The following is a 24,271-nucleotide window of genomic DNA, read 5'->3' as shown; positions in this document are numbered from 1 at the left end:
ACGCATTAGTTACACCTTTGAAGTGTCTGATCGAAAACATGAAACACATCAAAGTGCATGATCTTTATTTGATATACTGTGAAGTGCCGTCCAGGTGGCACAACATGGCAGCAGAACGATAAAAGACTATATAAGGCTCCTTTTAACCAACAACAAACCCTTTTTGTCTTCATCTCGGCTGTTCTGCCCGCACATGAAGAGGAACACCTGCAAATGATAAATGTCGCTTATAAATAGATGAAAACCAGTCCAGTTTTTTTATCTATCCACCCACCCAAACCCCCCGCGTGTCCGTATAATACACCAACAGTTAAAGAGCAGCCGACTGTCCAAGGCCAACAGTGAAACCCCCCCCCGAACTCTGAACCATCCACCCCTGAGATGAACAATCCAACATGCTAGCAGGGAAGGACGTGGCGAACAGGAAGTGCTACAAAAGTCATAAAAGTCATCAATAAAATTTAAGCATGAAGACTAATTTAATTATTCTAATATTTTAACTACTTTTTAGTTTCTTTAAACTTTTTTTTCATCAGTATACAAATACTAAACATAGATTATGATATGTATATAATAATGTCATTGTGTACAGTAGCACTTATTCATGATGCCACAAGTAAAATCAACATGAACATCAAAGTATTTCCTTAAACAGCCTCCCTCCTGTGTCTATCGCTAAGGCTCCAAAGCAGCTGCTGCAGGTTCCCCGCCGCTGCCACTTAAAGCTGCTCAGTCTGGGCTTCAAACTCAGATGTTTCCTTAACTCCAAACCAGGCCGAGTCCCAGGCCGGTGAAGATGATCCGCTGGGTGGTGGATGTCAAAGCAGACACTGGGAGCCCTGTTTCGTATGCGGGCTGAAGCTGTGACCCCCACAATGACAGCAGGCGGAGCTCAGAGCCTCACATCTCCAGGCTTATGTCTCCCTCTAGGGGGCGGATTGCGGCTGATTTTCTCCCCCGCCTGTGCGTGATAATAAGCCTGAATCCTTCATCCGCGTTGGATAAAAAAGAAGAGACCCTCCGCAAACGATTCATCTTTGGCTTTTCAAAAGTTTCAGGCTCCGAGTCTGAAAGCAGCGCGTCTCTCATACAGTAGATGTGAGGAGAATCTACCGTACGGTACATACATGTCGAGTTTGTGTGAGAGGAAGCCTTAAGCCCAGTGAACCTGAGCTCCTGCCTTGGATTGCCGTTTAGCCTCCCTGATGGAGAAGGCCTCCTGCTCCTCGCTGATCTCCTTCAGCCTCTTCTCCTCCAGAAACGACACCAGTGAGTCCCTCATGTCCACCACCTCGATCATCTGCTGCAGGACCCGGTCCTCTTCTGCCTGCTGCTCTGTTGTCTTGTCTGCAAGAAAACAAACACATATGCACTTTAAATCAGCTACAATGGCTACAAGTTATGAACCTTCAGCATTACAGCAGACTTCAGCTCAGTATCTAACTGAATCTTTCTGTTTGGGTCACTCTCATTCCTCTCATAGCAGCATTTCTGGTCTCAGAAAGCAGCTGCTTTCAGTGACAAAGCTCCTTAGAAACTGTGCGCTACCTGCTCAGCCTGGAACAGAAGATAAAACAGCAACTAAAAGAGACCTAAAAACAGAGTGAATACTGAGTAAGATTCACCATGTGGCCAGAGACACTACATCAAATGAATGATGATGTTGCAACTGTTTCCTAACAAGTTCGATACATCACCCTAAAAAGGGTTTCAAATTGTTTCAGCTGCCCCAAACAGGTTTTAATAAGTTCATGTTCATACCGTAGCTAATTTCGTTAACGAATATTATGAGGAAAAATGTTCATCAAGGATCTTTTTCCATGGCGAAGACGAGACGTTGACGAGCTAAAAATAGATATTTGATGATAAAAACTTGTATGACATGTATGCTTCGTTTACCTTAACGAGACGAGACGGACTAAAATGTTAGTGATGGGCTGCAGAGGTGGTACAAATACTTTGTTAGTGTACTTAAGTAGATTTTTCAGGTATCTGTACTTTACTTGAGTATTTATTTTTCTGACAGCTTTTTACTTTTACTCTCGACATTTGAACACAGATCTGTCCTTTCGACTCCTTACATTCTCAAAACAGGCTCATTACTTTAGTTTTAACGCACGTGAGGGGAATTATCGGTTATTTGGTCTCTGCGCGCTGCCTTCCCAACATCAATGATTTCAAAGCTGTAAAAAACGATCCAGGTGCTCCTTTGGGACCTCAGTTTGGTTCAGTCTTTAATATTCTGTCTGAAATTTGGCTTGCAGCAAAACCAGAAAGTGTCCAGAGATAATAAACGAAGAAAACTATCGCAGTGTCCCGAGGACTGTTGTCGTTTTGCCCAGTCATCAAAAGAGGTGTCGTGTGTCGCTGAAGAACAAAATTCTGGTGTTGTTACAAGAACAAAGTTAATGTTCATTATTGGCAGGATATAGTTTTATTTTATTTTAAGCTAGAATGTTTAAGTTTTATCGTCTTTGAATTATTATTATCATTATTATTATTATTGTGAGGTTTAGTTAACTTTGCAGAGAAGTGGTCGTAAAATGTCCTTCAGAGAAAGACCTTAAGAACATTTCAGAGCCTGTACTGTCTTACTTTTGTAAAGGAGTTGAATCAGTACTTCTACTTTAAGTCTTTTTTAACACAAGTATCTGTACTTCTACTCAAGTATAGAATGTGTGTACTTTTGCCACCTCTGATGGGCTGTCAGACGTTTAAAAATCCATGTTTTAAGGTGGCTATGAACTTTCTCTGTCAACCCAGGCTTCTGTTTCAGGCTCGCTTCACGCGTCATTTGACGCTTCTTCCTGAAAGTCTTGATTTTACCAGAAGCAAACAGGTGAAAGAGCAGCTCCGGTCATGTTTTAAGACATATAAGATGCTCTGCTTGAAATAATAAATTGTGACTGATGTGTTTTTTTTCTGCAAAATATGTTTAATTACCTTAAAAATCGTCCCTCATTAAACATTCCTGAATCTATGTGCTATGCTTCTCCTTTTGTTAAATTACAGCTGAAAACAAAACACGTCTCTGCCGTCGTTTAGTGGCAACTTGTTGAAACTCAGCTAGCTTGAAATGTAGTAATTAGTACGAGTTACGTTAACGTTAGTAGTCAGTAGTGAGTTCGCAAACATTACGATGACGGTTACAGCTGGCTCGCACATCGCCGAAGTGGTCGCCATAGGTTACACATAATGATATGCATAGCGTCACCCGGTCCGTTAACGGGATTGGCTCCTTAGGTTTGTGATGTCTCAAACCTGCCAATCTGAAAACGTGTTGTTCAGCCTGTCCTTGGTACACTGCAGTTTAAAAGCAGACAGGCCCAGCCGTGGAGATGACTGCTGATGTTGGCCCCGATATGTGAAAACGCTACATGGAAATGTTTACAAGGTTAAACACTGGATTTACACTGAAGGAGGTCTTTAAAACAAGAAGAAGGAGACTGGAGGGGGGTCTAATACGTGATGACTTTTTATCGACTAACACTGGCTCAAGTGTTTAGAGTTTTCGTCGACTTAAATGTGACTAAAAGTAAAAAGTATTTTCGTCTGAAGACTAAACCTAAAATAGCTGCCAAAATTACACTGGCTGCAAAGAGACCACTTCCTACAGCACATTAAGTATGAACTGAAAGTTCAGCCAGAGCTGCTGTGACACCAGCAGGCCGACTTAATCAAGTCAAGTGCTCTTTTATTCATTTCAGAGTCTATTTATGACAAAAGTCTCCCTTTCAGTACGATTCCTTCACTGCAGCTCTGCACTGAAAGTCTGTGAGGAGTCACGAAGAGGAAATACGGCATTACCCACATGATTTCAATAACTTAAGACTTATTTATGCCAAAGCGGATATACTGTAAGGCTCTAAGTGCTCAACTGAAAATGAGTCATGTTTTTTCTGTGAACAAATATCTTGTTATAGTTAAGCCAAAAATAACTGTTTACAGGAAACAGGAGCGAGGCGTGACAGCACTGATGTTCTCATTAGAAGAGAAAAAGCTCATTCTCTCATCAGCCTTGGCTCGTGTTGCTCTTTTAGCAACTTTAACATCAATAATCTCGTCAAGACGCTTCAACAACAAACAGTTTACGCACCGCTCAGCTCCATGTACTTCCTCAGCTCCAGCTCCAGCATGCTCTGCTTGTCTTCCAGCTCCAGCTGTCGAGACCTGAGACACAGAGACAAACAACAGCTGATTCATGTCAACATCACACCCGGCTGTAGCTGCAGGTCATCATCAGGACAAATAACAAACAGAGTCGGACTTCACGGACGGCTGGCTGCTGCTGCTGTGAAACCAAACAGTGCGCGCAGTGTTTCCAGGCGGACGTCTGCTGTTATGGACCGTCCAACTACTGTGTCACTTCTTCTCTGCACAAAAGCTGTGTTGTCCTCCCAGTATGACTGCACAGGCTTTTACTGTGTGTGAGTGTTTGAATGCACAAGAAACAACTTTGTGCACACTTACGCCACCATGAGGTCGGACTCCTCGGACAGCAGCGCGTTCTTCTCGTGGACGAGCTGGATCCAGTGCTCGATCATGTCAGGAGAGCCGCTGCTGCCTGCAAGCGGAAAAATACAGCGTCTGAGTTTGTGTGTGTGACGTTATGTGTGTTTGTTGAGTTAAAGAAAGAAAGAGGAAAACAGGTTTGTATGGAACTTCCAGATATAGTGTTGTGGAACAAGATTTATGTTCTGTCTGTGACTCAACACTCGTGTTCGAGTGAGCGAGTCTGGAGAGGAACAGCCCTCAGGCTAACATGCAGCTCCTATCAAATAAGCACCTGCTGTTTACTTATCATTTACTGAACTTTATTTTCCACTTACAGAGCAGAGCCTCACTGGTTTGCCTTTGTATTTAAGTGTACTTTATATTCACTTTATATTATCAGAAGACAGAGGACTTTATTTACTGCAAAAATCTGCTTCTTTTTCCAGCAGGAAACAACAGCGTTTGGTTGCACGGGGGCACAAAATCCACATGGAATAAGTTTAAACTAATTTTTGCACTTATAAGAGCAGCCTGGCCTTAAAAAAGGAGTCTTAGAAAATGAGTTTACACATAAAAACGTTTGCACAAGTCCTTTTCCTTCAAATTGCAACCTTTAATCTCATATTTCTCTGCTACTACCTTAATAAAAGAGATGTTTTTGCCTTTTTAAGGGGAGAATTTCTTTATTTCTCCAGGATTTTTTGATTGATTGTCGTCTGGCTGGTCTGACACCACATTCTGTCACTTTTATGAATAGAAGTACAGCTCGGGAAAAATTAAGAGACCGCTCCAAATGTTTCTTAAATCAGCATCTCTCTCTACAGGTCATGGCCGCCCAGTCCAGATGTGAACCACTGAAAACCTCCTGAATGAGAGGAAGAGGAAGATGGACGGTCACAAGCCATCGAACAAAGACGAGCTGCTCCAAGAGCGGTCTAACGTCGCCCGACAGCACTGAGACAGACTGGAGGAGAGCATGCAGAGATGCATGAGAGCTGTGATTAAAAACCAGGTTATTCACCAGATATTGACCTGTGAACTCTTCCTGAGTTAAAACATTCTGTTGTGTAAACATGAACTTGTTTCCAGCTTTGAAAAACATCTTTTGGTTATCGTAACCAGTCGTCATTTTGTGCAAATAAAAGACCTCAGTGAGAATATTTGATTTGGACGTAGGAGAAATGTCGTTTACAATAAAACAAAAGTTCGGCGAGAGTTCTGTTGGAAAAATATTCTACGATTTTTTATTACGCCTTTGCAAAAAACGACATCAGGGAAGCGGAGCTGGTTGTGGGAGACAATGCGGGATGAATGATGCCGATCACTACCATATTTTCTGGAGTTGCCAGGTAATTGTTCCTTATTGACAGGAAATTCATAAACATATCAATAATGTATTTAGAGTTGACATTCCCTTTAGATGTGATGCTGTATATATGGGTGACATCTCATTTGAAGGGTGGAATAACTGCTGTTACGAGAAAGTGGCTAAAACCAGAGCCAGCAACCACTGACGAATAGATTGAAATAATACACAGAATGTATATTATGGAAAGGTTGTCATTTTCCCTCAGACTCCAAAAAGACACATTTTTCCAGATTTGGACCAAGTGGACATTAAACCTATAAGGTCTGACTTTAACTGACTTGAAAGAGTGAGAAGTTAACTCGATTTATATCTCTGTTTTGCACTAATAACTCGCTCTGTATTCATTTCTGATTTTATTTCTTTCCCCCTCGTAGTATCTAAGATGAAAGCTTCCCATGTTCAGTTGTGAGTAACTCTATCTAATGTCATAAAAGAAAAACTCTGGAAGAGCCAAGTCGTATAACGTCCTGCAAATGTACCGTTTCAAAGATGTACAATGTGAATCTACTTGCAGTCAGACTGATGCTATGTAAAATGATGAATGTGGGATGATGTTCTTCCAAAATAGAATGAAATTATACAAAAAAAACAAAAGTTCATTTTACACAAACACAAACCTATAAATAGAAGAACCAGAGAAACACTGATTATTGCAGTCGTCTCTGTATGTACTGATTACATGCTAAATAAAGGTGTCTGGGTTGTGTTGTCGGTTTAGTTGACACTGGTCTGTAAAAAAAGGTTTATCCTGTTTCCACCAATACAAATAAATTCAATAAAATAATGTTATTTTCTATCAAAACTCTGAAAACAATGAAAGCACGCCGTCTCGGGTGTTTGGGTCTTACCAGCCTCTCCTCGCAGAGTTCGCTCCAGCTCCACACCTTTGTCCTCCAGCTCCTTGAAGGTCACCTCGATCTCCTCCAGCCTCCTCTGGATGGACTGGAAGACACAGAAAGAAGAATCATGAGCAAAAAAAATTACATTCTCAAGTCCACCAACACCACACAGTATCTAACAGGACGCTGCATGTGACAAGAGAAGAAGCTGCAGGAGAAGCAGCCATATATATAAAAAAAGGTGCCTGCAGAACAAGACATGCTCATTGTTTAAGTAACTGTAGGAAGTAATGAGACGAGGAGCTGCCACAGTGAGCCGCCCACAATGCTCACCCAGCGTGAGTACGAGCACAATGACATTTATTGCGTCATTCAGAGAAGCTGGAGAAGAGACGGAGCTCCATAAAGACAGATTAGCTCTGAGTATTGTCTTTCTCTGAGAGGGACACTGACCTGAGCATTGCGCAGTCGCTGTAACTCGCTCATCTTGGCTCGCCGCTCCAGCGTCCTCATCTTCATCAGCTCCATCTTCTCAGCCTCTATCGGGTCTGACGGCACCTTCTGAAACTACAAGCAAGGTGTCAGCACTGCAAGTGTCGCTATTTATCAACATGAAATCCTCAGCTCATTTATTCTCCTTACTTTCTCATCATATAAATCCATGTCATCCTGTCCAAACATCTCATCATCATCGTCGTCGTCGTCATCATCATCATCTCCATCGACGCCCTCCTCTGAGGCGCTGTGAACGTGTCTGAACGTTGTTTCTAAAGGAACACACAAGAAAGATGTGAGATCTCACAAACATCACAGCACATCTCTTTCTCTCCACTTGAGAGCAAAGGCGAGATGAGTCACCCAGACGTACCCACTCTCCCTGGATGATTGACGTGGACGCTGAGCCGCGTGTCTCGGCTGATCCTCGGGGACGACAGATTCCAGGGGGAAAACTTGGACCGCACTCTGGTCTGCCCGCCCGGCATCTCTTTCCTCCTGAAGCAGCGTCGATTCCTCTTCTCCCGCATGTGCCCAGCGGTGCTCCCGCTCCAGTATCCCTCCTCCTCCTGCCCATCCCCACCCTCTGCTTTCGGGGGGCTGGGACCTCCTGCGGTGGCGGACGAAGAGGAGCAGGAGGACGACCCGCCGGGGGTCTCTGAGTCCGAGTCCGCGCTGAGGCTCTGGAGATTCATCAGCTGGCTTTTCTCCTCGTCGGTCAGCTGAAGCTTTCGGAGCGACTGCTTGGGACGGGAGTCTGGAGCCGTCTTAGAGATCTCTTTTGTTGGGGTTGGAGATGAATGCGTTTCTAGGTTATCGAGGTGGATTGTGCGAGGCTTAGCGATTGGAGGAGAGGGCTCGTGGCTAGGTGTGTTCTGCCGAGAGGGGCGGGGCTTGGGGACGGGATGGGGAACAAGCTCGTCTGTCTCCTCCTCCTTCTGAGACGGAGGATCTGCGGGAACGTTTGATGGTTCTTGGGACTTTTCTTTGGATTCAAACATATCCTGTCCTTCAGGTTTGTGTGAGTGAGAAGAGGGACCGCAGTCCAGAGTGTGCTCGAACTCCTCATCTGATGGAGACAGCGTGTAATCATCACTGGAGAGCCCGTTCTCTTCATTTGTCTCTTTAAGATTTCCTTCCCCATCCTGGAAACAGAAACACAAAGATCCCCGTTTTAATATGTTTTGGTCCGCAGACTACATCAGCACCGACACAAACACTGTCATTAGTGGTGCATAACAGTTACGTGCGAGTCCGCCCTGACGACATCAGCCCAGGCACCAGACGGAGGATACATCATGCAACAGCAGATTGTGTAACAGCAGCACAACAAACACAACGTGCAGTCTGGAGCAGGAAGCAACAGAGCGGCTTACATCTGCTCTGCTCAGTGACCCACCTCGCATGATGTCTCTGCCCCGCTTTCCAGCTCCAGCTCTTCAGAGTGCAGCTCGCAGTAAAACCTCCCTGAGGCGACATGACAGACGAGAAAATGAGTTGAATGAAGTGAATGCTGACGTGCTGGAGAGGAAACCCCCTGCTGCTTCCTTAAATGATTAATCTCATTTGACTCTAAATGGAAGCCCTTTAAAAAGAGATCAAATTATTAATTAAAGAAATAAGTGGCGTTTCATTTATTCTAGCAAATCCCAGCTTTGAGAGAACATGTAACACAACAAGTGCAATAGCTGCAGAAACCAGAAATACAAGTGCTTCAATGGAGGATGGCTGGATTAGCAAGAGACTGCTAAAAGAGCATCAAGGCAAACATTACACCAAACACGGGCATAAATACCTGGGAAACTCTGATAATAACATTTATTTATTTTTGGCCTTTTATGCCTTTAGTGAGAGAGCGAGGACAGTGGACAGTGTCATCAGCAGGGGAACGAGTGGGGGCCGACACGCGGCAAAGGGTCGAGGGTGGGAGGGGGGCCGCCGCATCGAGGACTGTAGCTTCTGTATTTGGGACGCACGATTTAACCGCTGAGCTAAATCTAAAAGGAGGTTTGTGTCCCATCAGTGACACTAAACACAGAACAGTCTTCCTTTTATAAAAGCAGTGTTCATTTTGCAAATGATGTTCCTCAACAACCTTCTTTTCCACGACGAAGACGAGACGTTGATGAGCTAAAAAAATAGATCGTTGATAATAAAAACTGTGACGAGACGAGACAGGACTAAAATGTTAGTGGTGAGCTGTCAGACATTTAAAATCCATGATATACCCACTCCCAACTGTGGTCCAATCTGTCCGTCAAAACACAATCAATGCATCCTGTAACTGGTTGAATTGGTTGAGAGGCGTGTGCAGAGCCCCCTGAATCTGAACCAGCCATACAGGTGAGGATGTCCCAAAGCGGCAGCTTGACAACAACATGACGACATCCAGAGAAAATGTCTAGTCTTCTTATAACGTCTGTCTCCCTACTATTCTATTATTTTACTGACCTGCCCAGAGACTAAGGGCAGAAAATAGCAATTAGCTAAAACACATCTCTCCTTGGTTAAGGTTATAGTCTTTGTACACTGTGCCTGCTTAAGTAAAGAAACATAAAACAGGTTTGGTTGGAAAAAAAAGATCAGACACACTTAGCAACGCAAGACGTAGAGACGCCCTGTAGCTACAAACAAGGTGGGAGGAATCGGTGGGAGCGTCCAGGCTAGATTACCCAAGGTAAGGAATCTGGAGATTAAAGCTCCTGTAAGGAGTTTTTTGCTGGTCATGAAACAGACTGAAATTAATTCTGTTGACTCTATATGAGCTATAAAAGCAAACCAGACCATCAGCGACAAGATTGATTATTTCTATAAAGTTTTTTTAATGCCTGAAACCTCTGGTGGGGGGGTAGGTGTCAGACGAAGCGATTAACTGCACGCTGCCTTTGTTTACATTTTCCAGGGCAATACATATAAAGTGAGTGATACATGTGACTGTTGAAGAAAGCAGGATGAGATTTGTTGTAAAAAAAAAACAGGACAAAATCAGCAAAGAGATGAGAGGTACGGTTTGTCCACAGGGGGCGCCAAAATCAACACAAACCAAACGTGCTTTACAGATTCAAACACTTGGTCCAACCTGTCACCTTGAAACCAGTTTCTGATACCTGTAAGAGGCTACTTGATTTAGTTTAACTTTTGAATTAAAAGTTATGACGTCGTCGACTAAAACTAGACTAAAACTATGAAGGGTAAAAATGACTTAAACTAATCAGCATGTTCGTCTAAAGACTCAGACTAAATCTAAAATAGCTACCAGAATAATCACTAGATAAAAGGACGTGCTCAGACAGCATGGCTGGATCCAAATATCAGTGTTTGGGAGCAGTTAGCTTCATGTAATTAAACTATAAGATTATCTATATGTTGCAGTAGCTTGAGGGTAGGTCAACTTCAAATCATATTTGCAGAGTAAAGTCCCTGAAAGACGACAATAGCCGAAGAACCTGCTGTACTAAGGTGAGAGTTTTACCAGGACTCAAACTCACGTGTGTAATAGTTTGAAATGTTAATTGCAGCAGCAGAACACCGCTTGTGTTTGGCGTCTACGCTCCGACCTCATCACTCCTTGCAGATTTATTTTACATGCAGAAACTTGAGGAGTCATGAGATAATATCTTAAATGTAGCTGGTAGCCTGCAGGTGGATGCCGGGGTTTTGGCGGTGGGGCTGACAGTATGAGCGCAGCACTGGTGCAGGGCAGCGGTGGCAACAACAGCGCAGAGGAAGAGACAGGAGATCTTGCAGTTTAAATAGGCCGCCACATTGGGAGGAAGAGTTTGACAGGTGATTGAAGTGTGGAATCAGTGCAGCTTGAGTCGCCTGCCTGAACGAGCTCGCAGGCATCACTCCATTTAGTTTGAGGTGCTACTCGGATAGGAGTACATGTAGTCAAATCACAAGTTAACTCAACCTCCTCCAGTGTTTTGGAAGAATAAAAATGTCTTCATTGTCATGTGAGTCGATCTGACTTTGCTGCGACGATAAAGGCATTTTAATTGTTCTAAAATATTCATCATGGTGTCTTTGAATATCATTTCTTGCCTGCATAATTCAGGTAATGTTTCAATAAAGTGACTGTTCGGCATGTTCATAATGAGTTTCTGTAGTAAATGTCAAGGCTGTATTGCAATTAATTGTGCATAAATAAATCAGTGAAGCCCGCTGAAGTCTGAACCTCAAGTGAACTCTGCAAAATCTGCAGAAAGGCTGCTGAAGGCCCCTTGTGGATTGGGTAAATTGTAAGTTTGGAAAAGCCTCAGCAATCGCAGACTTCCTGAGAAAACGCTTGCTAAATCTGCAAGTCAAGTCGGGACGTTTGGATTCAGCACTCACCTGTGGTCAGGTCAAAGGTGTATCCTCCCAGTCTGAGCGTGATGCTGCACTTGTGGCAGGTGAAGCAGCTCCGATGGAAGAACTTTCCCTCGGCGCTGATGCGCTCCAGCACGTAGACCCTCTGACCACAGAAGTAACACTCCTCGCTGTTTGTCAGCGACGCGGCAGCATCAGGCTCGGTAGCGGGATTCGGCGTCGGGCTGAGCTCAGGGGACACAGGAGGCACCACCGTCTGAGGGAGGCAGAGTTTAATTCAGCGAAACAACATGAAAAAGGAAAGAAAAGAGGAGGGTACGTGCAGAGAGCTTCAACTCACACTGTCCTCATCTCCCATCCTTTTCTCACTGTCTCTGCCTCGTTTCTCAGCTGCCAGCTTCTCCTGCAGAGACAGCAAGAAACTATTGGCTATCATATGACCCGATTATGTCTGACAGTCGCAACAAACATTTCAATGAACCACTAGAAACCACTTCCTTTGATCTAACAATATGCACTGAAACAGAAAAAGAACAGACCAAACATACGTGAGTCACGTCTGAAAGGCCCAGACGTGAACTCCAGCCAGCGAGCCGGTCTGCTTGTTTGGAAATATCTTTATCAAACATTTCTGGGTGCTGTGTAAACACTGAGCTGGAGTCAGTCTCAGTGGGCGTACCTTGCGTCTTTGCAGAGAGTTGAGCTTCAGCTTGTTCAGGAAGAAGACGGCTGACTGTGTCTGGGAGAGAGTGAGGGGCTTGGACGATGGAAGGAAGCCTGCAGAGTCTGAATCCAGCAGAAAATGAAAGAAAGGAAGATGTCACAGAGGGAAACACAGCACATTCACTTTATCTTGTTTTAGTTTAGGCTGCAAACCTGAAGAGAGACTGAATGATACTGTTGGCCTACTTGCAGCTTTGCATACAGCGGCTGAAAATATTCTGATTGTTCCTTTTTTAAATCATCAAGGTGCATCCTTTTATGTCCAACACTCTGACAGGAATATAAATAATCCTTCTCACTTGTATTTTCTGTAACGCCACAGCAGCAGCAGCAGCAGCTGAATTTAACTTGTCAATCCACATAAAAACTCAGCTCCGGCTCTGACTAACACTCCCACTCTTTCATCATTCAGATAAGGTAACCGGAGACTGACAGCTCCCCTCCTGCCTGCACATCAGTCAGCGGATCCGGAGCAGAGCAGAGCAGCGCAGCATCACAGACAGAGAGCGTACATCATCACACCCACTTCAGCTCATTCACTGCCTCCAAACGCTGGGCTTCACATTTAAACTCCTTATGCTACAAACGCTGTAAAAAAAATACCTCTGCTGCGACGAGGCGGGAGAAAATCCTCCTTCAGCGCAGGAATAGTAGATCTCCTTAAACAGATGCTAGTCCCCTCAGACCCACGATAAGCCTGCTCCACACCGTAGCTGTATGCTCTGCCTGCTGGCTTAGTGCAGGAGAGCAGCAGCAGCACCAGTACAGGCTGGCTCTGAGCACAGCACTAGCCACTTAAGCCCAATGAATTGTGGGTAATCAGCTCTTAAAGAGACAGCAGCGGTTTGATCACTTCCCAACACCAAACACTTTGCAGTGGGAGGACACCTGACCCTTTTTAGGTGCTAATGCTGAGCGGTGTCTTAGCAACTGAGTTATGTAACATTGATGCTGCTGTCACTAATAGCAGAAATATATCAGAATATTAACAGCCTTTAAATTAAAAATCTTTTGCAAAGTGCTTTTTTGGCTTTGCCTTGCTGGATTTTCTTTTTACCCTTGCAACTAATACCTACCCAAAGTTTTACCTTTAGCGGGCACAGAGAAGGCTTTTTGGACCTGCGTGAGGTAGAGGACCATGGACAGCTTGTCTATCTGACCGCTGTTGGCTAAATCCCCGGCAGACATGACAGGTGGGATGCCCGCCTCCTTCTCCAGGATGCTGAAGGCCAGTTGGTTGTTGTGAACGGCGCTGGACTCATCCAGAGCGGACATGTCGCTGTGGAGGAATCCGACATTTGGGATTACTCAACAGGATGAATCATGAAGGGCCTTTTCACAGCACAGATGACACCTCCATCAAATCTTTGGTTACTGTTTGGTAAAATGTGTTAAAGAAAATACTTTATTTGGGTCAAAGTCTCTTTTTATAATCTCACAGCATCCTACAGTGTCTCTTGGTACGGAGGAGTGAAGATTATACTCTCTCTCTCTTCTCATTTTTTACAGATTTAAAAGAGGAATAAATAAAAAATATAACCATGTAAATGTGGAAATATTGAGAGAAACTAGCATTTTTCTTTAATCTAACAATTTGTTTATTCATTTCAGTGTATATTTTTTAACAATTTAGGGCCTGTGTCCACTAACAGCGTTTCTTGCTACCTATTTTTTTATACAAAACCGATGCAGTTCAGCACAAAAACGCCCTTGTCGCCAGCTGCGTCGCTGCATTCTCAGATGAAAACAGTTTTGGAACTTTTGGAACACCGCTGCACTTGCCAATGTCACTTCTCCCTCACATACCAATCAAAATCAAGAAGGGACGGGACTTATGATATCAACTTTGTCAAGAAAACAGATGCTAAAGGGTACCTCGAAACAGGCCGAACTACATAATAACAAAGAAAGAAAAAGACCTTAAAAACAAGTGCTAAAGGGTACCTTAAGGGCCTGTGTCCACTAACTAATGCCTGTGTCCATCCAAAACCAATGCTTAGTTAAAAATACTTCTGTCACTTCTCCCTCACCGACCAATCAAAAGCAAGAATGGGCGGGACTTCCAATATTAACTTTATCAACAACGATTGTGGAGGAGAAGCTAATCATATCTTTTTTTGAGGGCACAATTTCCAGGTGTAGAGCTGCTGCTAATGTCAGGACACGATTCCTTTATATTGTTTTTATTTTTCCTTTGTTAAATTTCCTTGAATAAAGGCAAACATTAAGCATACAGAGCGATTTAAAACAAACTTAACGGTCACTACCAAGGGAAGCGGAAGTGCTGCCAGACAACTTTCGTAACCTAGCAACAATAAGCTCCGGTGAAAAGCGCTCTAAAATTGAGGTTGTCGGCGCTGCCAGTGCAAAACACTGCGTTAGTGGACACAGGGCCTTATAAATATCTATTATTTCTATACATATAAATTAATTTATTTTTCTGATTAATTTGTTTAGTTTTTTCTTAAAATTAGAAGCCTATGCAGAAATACTTAAATGGTGATGAATGATATAATACAAGAATTGATTAATGTTGCTCTGGCACTCCTCTGACTCCACACATTACTGTTGTTGTAAGGTCAAAACCCGTCTGACGCGAGGGTTGGGACTCACATGAGCTCAGGTCTGAAGTGGTGTATCAGAGCGCACAGAGCGAGTCCGGACCTCCAGGACTGTGTGAAGTCTGTCACGTTGACGTTCTCATACCCCGCCGTGTGTCTCTGGCACCATTTCAACAACTCTTCAAAACCGCTGACGGAATCTGAGAGGACGAACACAGAGCATTAATAAGACTTTGCTCCGTCACCTGCTTGTGGTTTCCTGGTCATAAAACCATGTCTGCCTATGATATGGTGAATGAATCGTTCTTTTTATGAGGTGTGAATGACCACAAAGCCACAAAGTGCTCCTTCTTTAGCTCAACAAAGCTGAACAGGAAGTAAAAGAATAACCAGAGTTAGCATCGTGCAGGCCTGCACACAGTTCATGTACATGAAAGAGCAGCTGACCTTGACGCATGGGAGCCGGCGGGTTCTTCTGTTTCTTGATGGATGGATTGAATTTGTCTACGTCGTACAGGTGCTGCACCTGCATGAAGTTACAGGTCGATTAGTGAACATTCATGGATTAAATGAAGCTTTTACTGGCTCACTGAGCTCATGAAACAGGAAGACAACAGGATTAAAAATATTGTTTAATGCAATCAATGAATCTGAATCCATACTTTACTGACACATATCAAGGGCTAGGGTAAAACAGTTATGGACCAGTTTCATATTAAACTAATGATAACTGTTTTACCTGTGTCAGACTGTGTCCTCTAGACACATCTGTTTATTTAAATACCTGTTGTGTTGATTAAACTCTGACTTAAATCTCTGTTGGGTAAATAAAGGACGACCGTCCTGACCTGGTTACTGGGGATGGAGGACAGGTTGACTCTGGTGTAGCGTGTTTTGGGGTTGATGCTGTAACTAGCGTAGTTCTTGCTGGTGTTTTCCGGTGTGGTCTGAGAAAGGACCTGGTAGATACTCTCCCTGCACATTTGAGAAGGAAACGAAAACAAAGTTATTTAGAGCAAAGCCCAGCCCTGAAATCAGTCAGCTCGTAGGAACACAGAGGAAAAAGGAACTGACAAAAATGAAGAAAGAGCATGATCACACATTTGTAACCTCACCCCGTGTGAACAGACAGATTGGTACGTAGATAGAGAGAGAGAGAGAGACAGATAGAGATAGACAGATATAAATAGAGATAGAGACATATAAAGATAGACAGAGAGATAGATAGAGAGGTAGAGCTGGATATAGAGATACATAGAGATAGAGATATAGACCGAGATTAATAGAGATATAAATATATAGAGATAGAAAGAGAGAGAGCAGTAGAGATCAAGGGTAGACCAAGATAAATAGAAATAGAGATGGATAGAGACAGAAAGATACATATATATAGATAGATAGATAGATAGATAGATAAGATAGAGATATAGATAGATAGATAGATAGATAGATAGATAGAGATAGATAGAGATAGAGAGATAGATAGAGAGATAGATAGAAAGAGATACAGACAGACAGACAGACAGATAGATAAAGATATAGATAGATAGATAGATAGATAGATAGAGATATAGATAGATAGATAGATAGAGATATAGATAGATAGATAGATAGAGATAGAAAGAGAGATAGAGTGATAGATAGAGTGATAGATAGAGAGATAGATAGAGACAGTAAATAGATAGAAAGAGATATAGATAGTTAGATAGATAGATAGACAGATAAAAATACAGCACCAGAACAATATAAATACACAGTAAATATAAACATACCTATATTGTAAATATGCTAAAAATACACTAAACTATGATACAATAATGTGAATAAATTATAAACTATACTATTCAGATGCAGTGTGCAATGTGTGTGAGTGTGCAAAAATGAATCATGTGCAAAGTTGCATTGTGAGCACAACAGAGTGCAGTTTAATAGAAATGTCTGTCCTGCATTAAATTAATGAGCATTTATGCTTTCTTTGTTTGAGGAAGATTACTTTATTTAAGGTGAGTGAAAATAACACTTTACAGATTTCATGCCTAATCATTCTCAAAGACTTTAGTAATGATTTCAAAAGCTCAAAATTGTCAAAATTAACGGGGAAAATTTGATGCATTTAAATAGTCGACGTCTCATTGTGTTTTTCTTGTCACATAAAGGAAACATGCTGAGACGATTTCTACGACTATGCAATCAAATTTATATTATACCAACGTACCAATTATCTCAGGATGGGAGGGGATGCTGATGAAGACATCTGCAGAAATTCTGATTGATTTGGGCACTATCTTCTTATTTTTAATAAAAAGATACTTTCAAGGCCATCTGTTAAATTCCTAAATGATTAATTCCTCATTGTAGTTTTTCCTCAAACCAACGATCAGAGTGATCGTAAAAAGTTTCAACTGATTATTTAAGCAGAAGTTCAAAACTTTTCTTTTTCAAAAAAATGCACCTTTCATTGGATTAGCAAACTGTTTACAGCAAGTGGTGAAGAAAAGGGAAGTAGTTGCATCATTAGCTACAGTGTGTTCCGCAGGATGTTGCTCATGATGTACAGATAAAACGCTGTTGTTGTTCTCTGTATTGTTTCTGTTTAATAGTCTAATAAAGCCGGCTCACCGCTCAGCCAGGACCTTGAGATGTGGGACCCCCATGCCCCAGCTCCTCACCATCCACGCTGTGTCGAAAGCAGCTAGAAACCCTCGGGCGATCCCCGTACCCAGAGGCCAGAACGGCTGCACACAGCAGAGCACAAAAGAAGTCACTGTAGCACATTAAGACGGTCTCACAATTATCAGGAAGTGGAGCAGAAACATTTCATACAGTGGGTGAATATCACATTAAGGAGCATATTAAAATCTATGGGACGGAAAAGGAAGCAGCTGCCCAGCATTAAAACTCGACATGAGAGCTGTTCACATGTCCACGTTAGCATCTGTGTGAGGCTGCAATCAGACACAGAAGAGCTTTAAGCTAAGTGCTAACGTCAGCATTGAAGAGGGACAATGCTAACAATGATGCTAACAATGATGTTTAGCTTACATAGTGTTCACCATGTTCACCATCTTAATTTAGCATATGTTTGCTAACAAAGCTAAATAAAGTACAGCTGAGGCAGTACTGGACAAATTAAGTATACTAACCTGATGATAGCGCTAGTTGAAAATGTAAATCATCAAATGGAACAAGAATTTCGTGGCTTTCATGGCTCATCTATTTAAAGGGCAATTCTGGTATTTTTAAACCCTGATCCTGTTTACACACATCTTGGGGTCTATGTACCCTGAAGGGAAATTCATTGTTTTCACTCTGTTATTATAAGAAGCATGCTACACACACACAGGCCCGAAATACACACACGCACAGGGCTTTATGGACATGCATGTCAGAGTGAGGGGGCTGCACATGGACATGCGTTGTGAGCAGTTGGGGTTTTGGGGCCTTGCTCATGGGGCAAATGACATGGCACCCCTCCAGCTACCAGTCCCAACTTCCATGTTTGATCTGTACCGGGACTTGATCCAGCCACCCTGCGGTTCCCAAGCCAAGTCCCTACAGACTGAGCTAACGTTTACCCAAGAATAAATGAATAACAGGTTCAGAGGGACAGGAATCAAGGCAGTGGTAGACAATGTTCTGCAAGGTAAAATTAGAGTTTTTGGCAATGGGGTCTGGTGGCTTTAAAGAAAGCAATGTACTCTTTTAACAGTAAATGTTGTATGTCTTTAGCAATCATTACCATAATGTTTAAGAGTCTTTGCATAACAATCTGAACCGGTTATTTTAATGGATGTATTTCTAATGGGAATATTTGCCCCCAAAGGATTATGTTTGCAGCTATTCCACCAAATTAAGCGGCTAAAGGCATAAAAAGAAATAGGGCCCATTTTTTTAAATTGCCAAATTAGTCTTTAAAACATACTCAAGGCAATTGTGCAACCACGATTGTGTTTACTGGTACATTTTCTGCTTATCGTTTTAGACATTTCACTTGAAAAATTTGCCCGTTGGTGATGCTAAATTAAAAAGGGTCAAGGACTCATCCTCAAGAAACCATGACTGCATGTCTAGACCAAAACAGGGGAAACCATTGCTGTATTTAAAGACACTTTTTGGGGGCTTTTATGCCTTTACTTATAGAGAGGACAGCGGATAGTGTTGGAAACAGGGGAAGAAAGAGTAGGGATGACACGTGGCAGAGGGCCGAAGGTGGGAGTCGAATCCGGGGCCGCCGCATCGAGGGCTGTAGCCTCTGTACTGAGCTAAACAAGCATCCATATTTTACTTTCTGAAGCTTTGTAAAAGGAAAAAATGACAGTGTGTCTAAAAATGTAAATCAGGGTGATTATGCAACTGTTGCCCCCTACCTCCACCAGGCTATCTCCAACCAGACCCATCAACAGTTTCTTCCCCCTCCTCTCCCTGACCAGAGAGGCGTTCTCGGCTCGGTGCATGCAGGTGAAGTCGAACATGGCCACGTCCGGCTTGCCCGACGGGCTCTTGGCAAACTGAAGGTCAGGCAGGTTGCCTCCTGTGGAGAAGAAGGCAGCATCGTGTGCGTATCGACACAGAGCCTCATGATCCACGTTAGCGGGAGCCAGCAGCTCCTCTGCGTCGCTGAAGTCCTGCAGACACAGAGCGGGGGGTGGGATGTGATGTGATGAGTCATGGCAGCTTTTCTGATTCTGAGTGACACTTCCTATACTTGAGTTGACTGCAGCAGCTAATAGGCCTGGCTGCAGATAAAGAATAGACGACTGACAGCACCTGCATGGCCGTTTCATCCATCTGGTTTCCTTTTCTTTACTGTCCAGTGATGCAGCCGCTGCCAATAAGAATCACACTTTTTCTTGGTAATGGATGTGTTGTTCTCACCTGTTTAATGACCCCCTTCTTCAGCAAGCTCTTCTTTTTGGCAGTCATGACAAAGTAGTGGGTGTCGTCTTTGTAGTAGACAATATTCTCCAGATCAATACCTGGAATGGAAAAGAGAGAGAGAGAGCGTGGTTGGCATGCAGAGAGAGAGAGAGAGTGTAGGAGAGTGGGAGAATCAGCAAGGCAGACATCAAGAGCCTTTTGTATTTGGGAGTGATGTTTTCCTATGTCATTAGCTTGTGTGCTAATGCTTTTCTGGTGGAGTGCGTGGGAGCAGATGGACTCAAAATAAGGTCGGCGGGTGGGTGCAATCATTCTTATAAAGGTGACACACACAATGCCTGCAAGGTTTGCTCTAAATCATGATGAACTACGTGCAGAGGAAGTCAGAGAGGAACGGTTGGCGTCGTACGGTTAACGCTGTCACAAGAAATTAAGTCAGAGTCAGAACACTGCTGCTTTTTTCACACCTCACGTTGAACCCGACCTGACAGTGTGAACATTCAACTCGTGCCTTCAGGGCTTTGTTCAGCAAGGCACAACAAGAGAACAACAAACTGCAAAAATGTGCCCTTGTTCTTATTCGGAATGTTACGGTTCTGTGACTCCACTTCATCGTTCGTGTTCTCTTCTCCTGTTGTGTAACATAAAGTTTATCTGACGCAACTGATTTCCTCTTTTCTCCATTTAATATTTAAACAGTAAACTGATATAAAGCAGCCGCTTCACTTCAAAGTAAGAAGTCCTCTTCAATGCAGCTGAACACGACTCGAGATGTAATATCAAACGGAAATCCCCACGGCTGAAAAATGAGGCAACGGCAGCAGTGCCAGAAACTGCAGTTCCTTGAGTGACCACTTGAGGCTGGCTCCAAAAGTGAGTCAATCCCCATTAGGCCCAATGTTAGAATTATATTAATGCTTAAAGTTATGCATAATTAAGCGTTTACACTTTGACTGACAGGTGAGTACTGCTAGGTGTCTGTCAGCTTATTCAGTCCCTGAGTCTAACCTCTGAACTGTGTCTGTGTTATGCCACCTTTTTTTGCCTTTATTTGAAGGTTATGTGAAGAGAGACAGGAAATGTGGGGAGCAGAGGGCGGGGGATGACATGCACCAAATGATCAGCAGACCGGGAGCTAAAGCAACGCCCACATTTTGGGGATTTTTAACGCAAATATCAGACACATAATATGGCTTGCAGTGAGACCATCCAAGAAGTCTGTGCTGCAATTTGGTGAGTAATATTCTAAGATAAATTTATATGTATGTTAGCACTAACTGGCAGATACCGATGCCTGTCTCTGTCAGTGTTTGTCATACATTGATTTATGCATGGCAGCATGTACATGGGAGTCAGGATTGTTGCTGCTGCTGAAATACGTCCGGCTGTCGTGACGGGAAGGCCGACTATTTTAAGTTATCTGGTATGTGTCTTTGACCAGTTGCTCTTCTACTGGAGATACGGGCGAGCACAGAGTGCCATAACCCCTCCATCCTCTCCATCACCACCCTCTAGTCCAAACATGGTCATATCTGACTCCAGAAAACCAACATAGAGACGACCAAGATGCTTGACTCTAGGCTTTAAAAAGCATCGCATGACGTCACAGAGGCTTCATCCGTTATTTACACAGCTTTAAGTTCCTACCCGTCTCAGTGAGAAGGTCTTGGAAGAACTTCTGGTTGTATATTCGGGCCACGCCGCTGATCTCTGCAGCCTGAGCCTCAGCAGCTGTGTTCCTGTTGATGAAGTTAGTTGTGATGCCAATAGCCAGCTTCCCTCTCAGCTCCTTGTGCTTAAAGCCTGAAAGTTTGGGACAGAGCAAAAGAGGAAACTGGGCTGATGAGAGCTCACATTTCTAACATGGCTGCCAGTGGAAGTTTTTGATGATGTGTAACAGCCAGGCCTTGCGAAATGTCATGCTCATGCCCCTTATTGCAACAGTGGGAACACTGACGATTCAAGAACCCATGTGTGCTTGTCTCACCATCAGGGACAAACCTGCCTCCTCCAGCAGAGATGAAGACATCAAACTGGAAGTTTGCAGCAGGATGAGACCCGGGCTGCAGCTTGGCCATCCACCCTGTCAGAAACACATCAAACTTTCATGTGCCCTGTTCCTCCTCTGCAGGTTTCATAACAACTTCACTGCTTTACATAAAGCCACTTCCTAATGTTGTTGATTTAAGAAGTAAAAGTGATGATTCTGCAGGTTGGGAAATGTAAATACCGTTGTCTCCTGAGGGCTCAACTAAGCCCTTAAACTCCACGCCGGTGTGCACCTCCACCCCGAGGAGGAGTGACACTTTCAGCAGAATCAACTGCAGCTGACGGATGCCTGCAAACACACATTCATATTTCATTGTGTGTTAGATAACAATGAAACTAGATGTACAGCCAGTCATGCATACAGGAAGTTACAGTGAGCAAGTTCAAGTTCTTTGTGACTTCCACAACAGATACAGTGAAGCAGCCACTGGTAATGAAATCAGTCTGCTTCAAACAACACTCAGATAAAATGTAGAAAAACAAAATTTTAAAATGCCACTAATAACTTTGTAGATGTTTTTGTTTTCCTTGCTTTGACCGAACAAGAGTCAGAGACAGAGGCAGGAAGCTAATCTCATTTTGATTGATCATTTTGGCTGATAATTGATTAAAGTAAATCAGTGCTGTTGATTAAGAGGACAGTGTGTTTGAGTCACTCACTGATGTGATCCAGAGACCCGCTGCAGAATTTGCCGTAGAACTTCTTGGCCCCGAGCACGCGGAGGTCACAGATGGTGAAAGGCCACAGGTGGAGGACGTTGTTCCTGGAGAAAGCCTCCCTCTTCTCCAGCACCACCACCTGAGCCCCCAGCAGGGACAGCTCGATGGCTGTTCTCAGCCCGCATGGCCCAGCACCCAACACGAGACACTGAGAGAGATGGAGAGGGAGGGGAAATCAGACAAATAGCATGGGAGGATATGCTGCCAAAAAATCAGGTTAAAGGAAATGTTTAAGTCCTATTATTTTAGACCTCAAGCCCAGCCTGATCAACGTGATAGAAGAACTGATCCACAGTCTAATTAAACTTTAGTTTGATTTAGTTGAGTTAAAGATAAAACAACAACAGAGTAAGGCCATGATACATATCAGGATAGACATCTGTATTACCATACATTGCAAGTTATAAACCAGGTTACATGTTGCACCCTGCATCTTTCAGAGGCCGGTCCTCTTTGTGTTCATGCTAACGATATGAAATGGACCACGGCCACGAATCTTACCATAAAAACTTCAAATAAAAACCCATCATGTGTTTTTGTGCTTTTGAGTATCATAAAACATGATACTGTTCTACTCAAGTGTTTCCATTTCCTCTTACACCCCTACAAGTGATGCTACATAGCAAAGTTTCAGAAGCAGGACCACAGCTCAACTGCCGCTCTCCGCCTCTGTTGCTCTCACATTCTGCACTCCTCCGTCCCACCCACTGCTCTTTTTCTGTTTCTTTCTGTCCCCCTATCCGTAGGGTCCATCCGTAGGTACGTCAGATCCCCAGTGAAGCTTCCCCCAAACTTCGACCTAGCATCCAAGCATCAAAATCATTAATCTCACTCATCAAGAAATTGTTAAATCGCATCCTGTTGATGATAATTCTTTGATAATTATACGATGTTAGTGGCCTTAAAAACAGCATTTAACTCATGTGACACCATGTGGGTGAAATTATGTAGCAAGAAATTAAGGATAAATTACATAACTGAGCATACAAATAGATAAAAAACAAATAAACAACTGAGTTACAGCAAGTGTATGCATGTCTAATCATCATAGAAATAGAAAGAGTTAGCAACTGTGGCTGCACAATTAATGAAAGTATCAAAATGGCCGTAGCTAATATTGTTTAATAAAGCTAACATGTGGGACAAACGCTTTTATAATTAAGCACTGTCGTGCTGCAGAGACGTCCTGGCCTACAAATGTTGTTTTACAAGCATAAGTCACGTCATCATGATTTTTATAGTTGTTTGTTTTTCAGTGGAAATAAAGCTGTGATCCAAAAATAACCATTCACACTCATCATGCATCATTGCAATCGTTAAATTAAGCATAAACCTCGTACGCCCTTTAAAAAGACGAGAATGACTGAGTGCTGGTACCTTGTTTTTGGTGCAGGCTTTCCCCTGCTGGTAATCTGCGTGAGACGCTCTCTTGTCCAGCTTGGTCCACAGAGCTTTGGCCTTCCAGTAGTTCAGTCTTTCTTTTAACTTGCTGTAGAAGCTCTTGAAATCTTTGGGATTGACGTCCAGCTGCCTGCAGAGGTCAGCGAAGTGCTGCTTCACATCCTTACAGGTCTGGGCCTGGACGAAGAGGTCGAAGGTGGCGTGTGAGGGGTTTCCAGGGTCCTGGCTCGCCATGCTGGAGGATGATGGAGGAGCCGGTCTTCTGCTCACTGGGTTTGTTGGTTAACTGTGAGAGAGGAGGTGATATCACGGTGTTAGAGCTTCCTACATGGAAATAACTAGGCCCTGAGGAGGGGTTTACTGTAAATGATCAAAGGGTTACAAAGTCCTTGTTGTCCTGGTGAGTTTATAGAGGTGGCCCTATCCTCTAA

At 43.3% G+C, this 24,271-nt stretch overlaps 1 protein-coding gene across 1 annotated transcript; it reads right to left on the bottom strand.

Moving 5' to 3' along the window:
* Window positions 1-50: 50 nt before the first annotated feature.
* mical1 (microtubule associated monooxygenase, calponin and LIM domain containing 1) lies at window positions 51-24,271 on the bottom strand. The gene is made up of 23 exons (XM_069660081.1): window positions 23,817-24,271; window positions 22,380-22,587; window positions 21,901-22,008; window positions 21,658-21,753; window positions 21,318-21,473; window positions 19,668-19,768; window positions 19,160-19,417; window positions 17,412-17,527; window positions 15,641-15,767; window positions 15,240-15,318; window positions 14,845-14,992; window positions 13,320-13,510; window positions 12,188-12,294; window positions 11,849-11,911; window positions 11,533-11,764; window positions 8,597-8,664; window positions 7,571-8,342; window positions 7,345-7,469; window positions 7,156-7,269; window positions 6,712-6,805; window positions 4,471-4,564; window positions 4,097-4,170; window positions 51-1,347 (listed from the first exon to the last, which is right to left on the bottom strand). Exons 1-23 carry the CDS (start codon window positions 24,072-24,074, stop codon window positions 1,154-1,156), a joined length of 3,783 nt encoding a protein of 1,260 aa, XP_069516182.1. The 5' UTR covers window positions 24,075-24,271; the 3' UTR covers window positions 51-1,153.

This window comes from Semicossyphus pulcher, unplaced genomic scaffold, assembly GCF_022749685.1.
Source record: "Semicossyphus pulcher isolate SPU_LCO1_2020_fin unplaced genomic scaffold, fSemPul1.0.p SCAF_13, whole genome shotgun sequence".
Taxonomy (NCBI): domain Eukaryota; kingdom Metazoa; phylum Chordata; class Actinopteri; order Labriformes; family Labridae; genus Semicossyphus; species Semicossyphus pulcher.
This window is presented reverse-complemented; position numbering and strand designations above follow the sequence as displayed.

Excerpts from the sequence above, each read along its gene's own strand:
- mical1 (XM_069660081.1), bottom strand. The coding sequence starts at position 24,074 with ATGGCGAGCCAGGACCCTGGAAACCCCTCACACGCCACCTTCGACCTC. Across the intron at positions 19,418-19,667 it reads AGAAGGGGGTCATTAAACAG|GACTTCAGCGACGCAGAGGA; the intron begins GTGAGAACAACA and ends CTGTGTCTGCAG. Across the intron at positions 6,806-7,155 it reads AGCGACTGCGCAATGCTCAG|TCCATCCAGAGGAGGCTGGA; the intron begins GTCAGTGTCCCT and ends TGTGTCTTCCAG.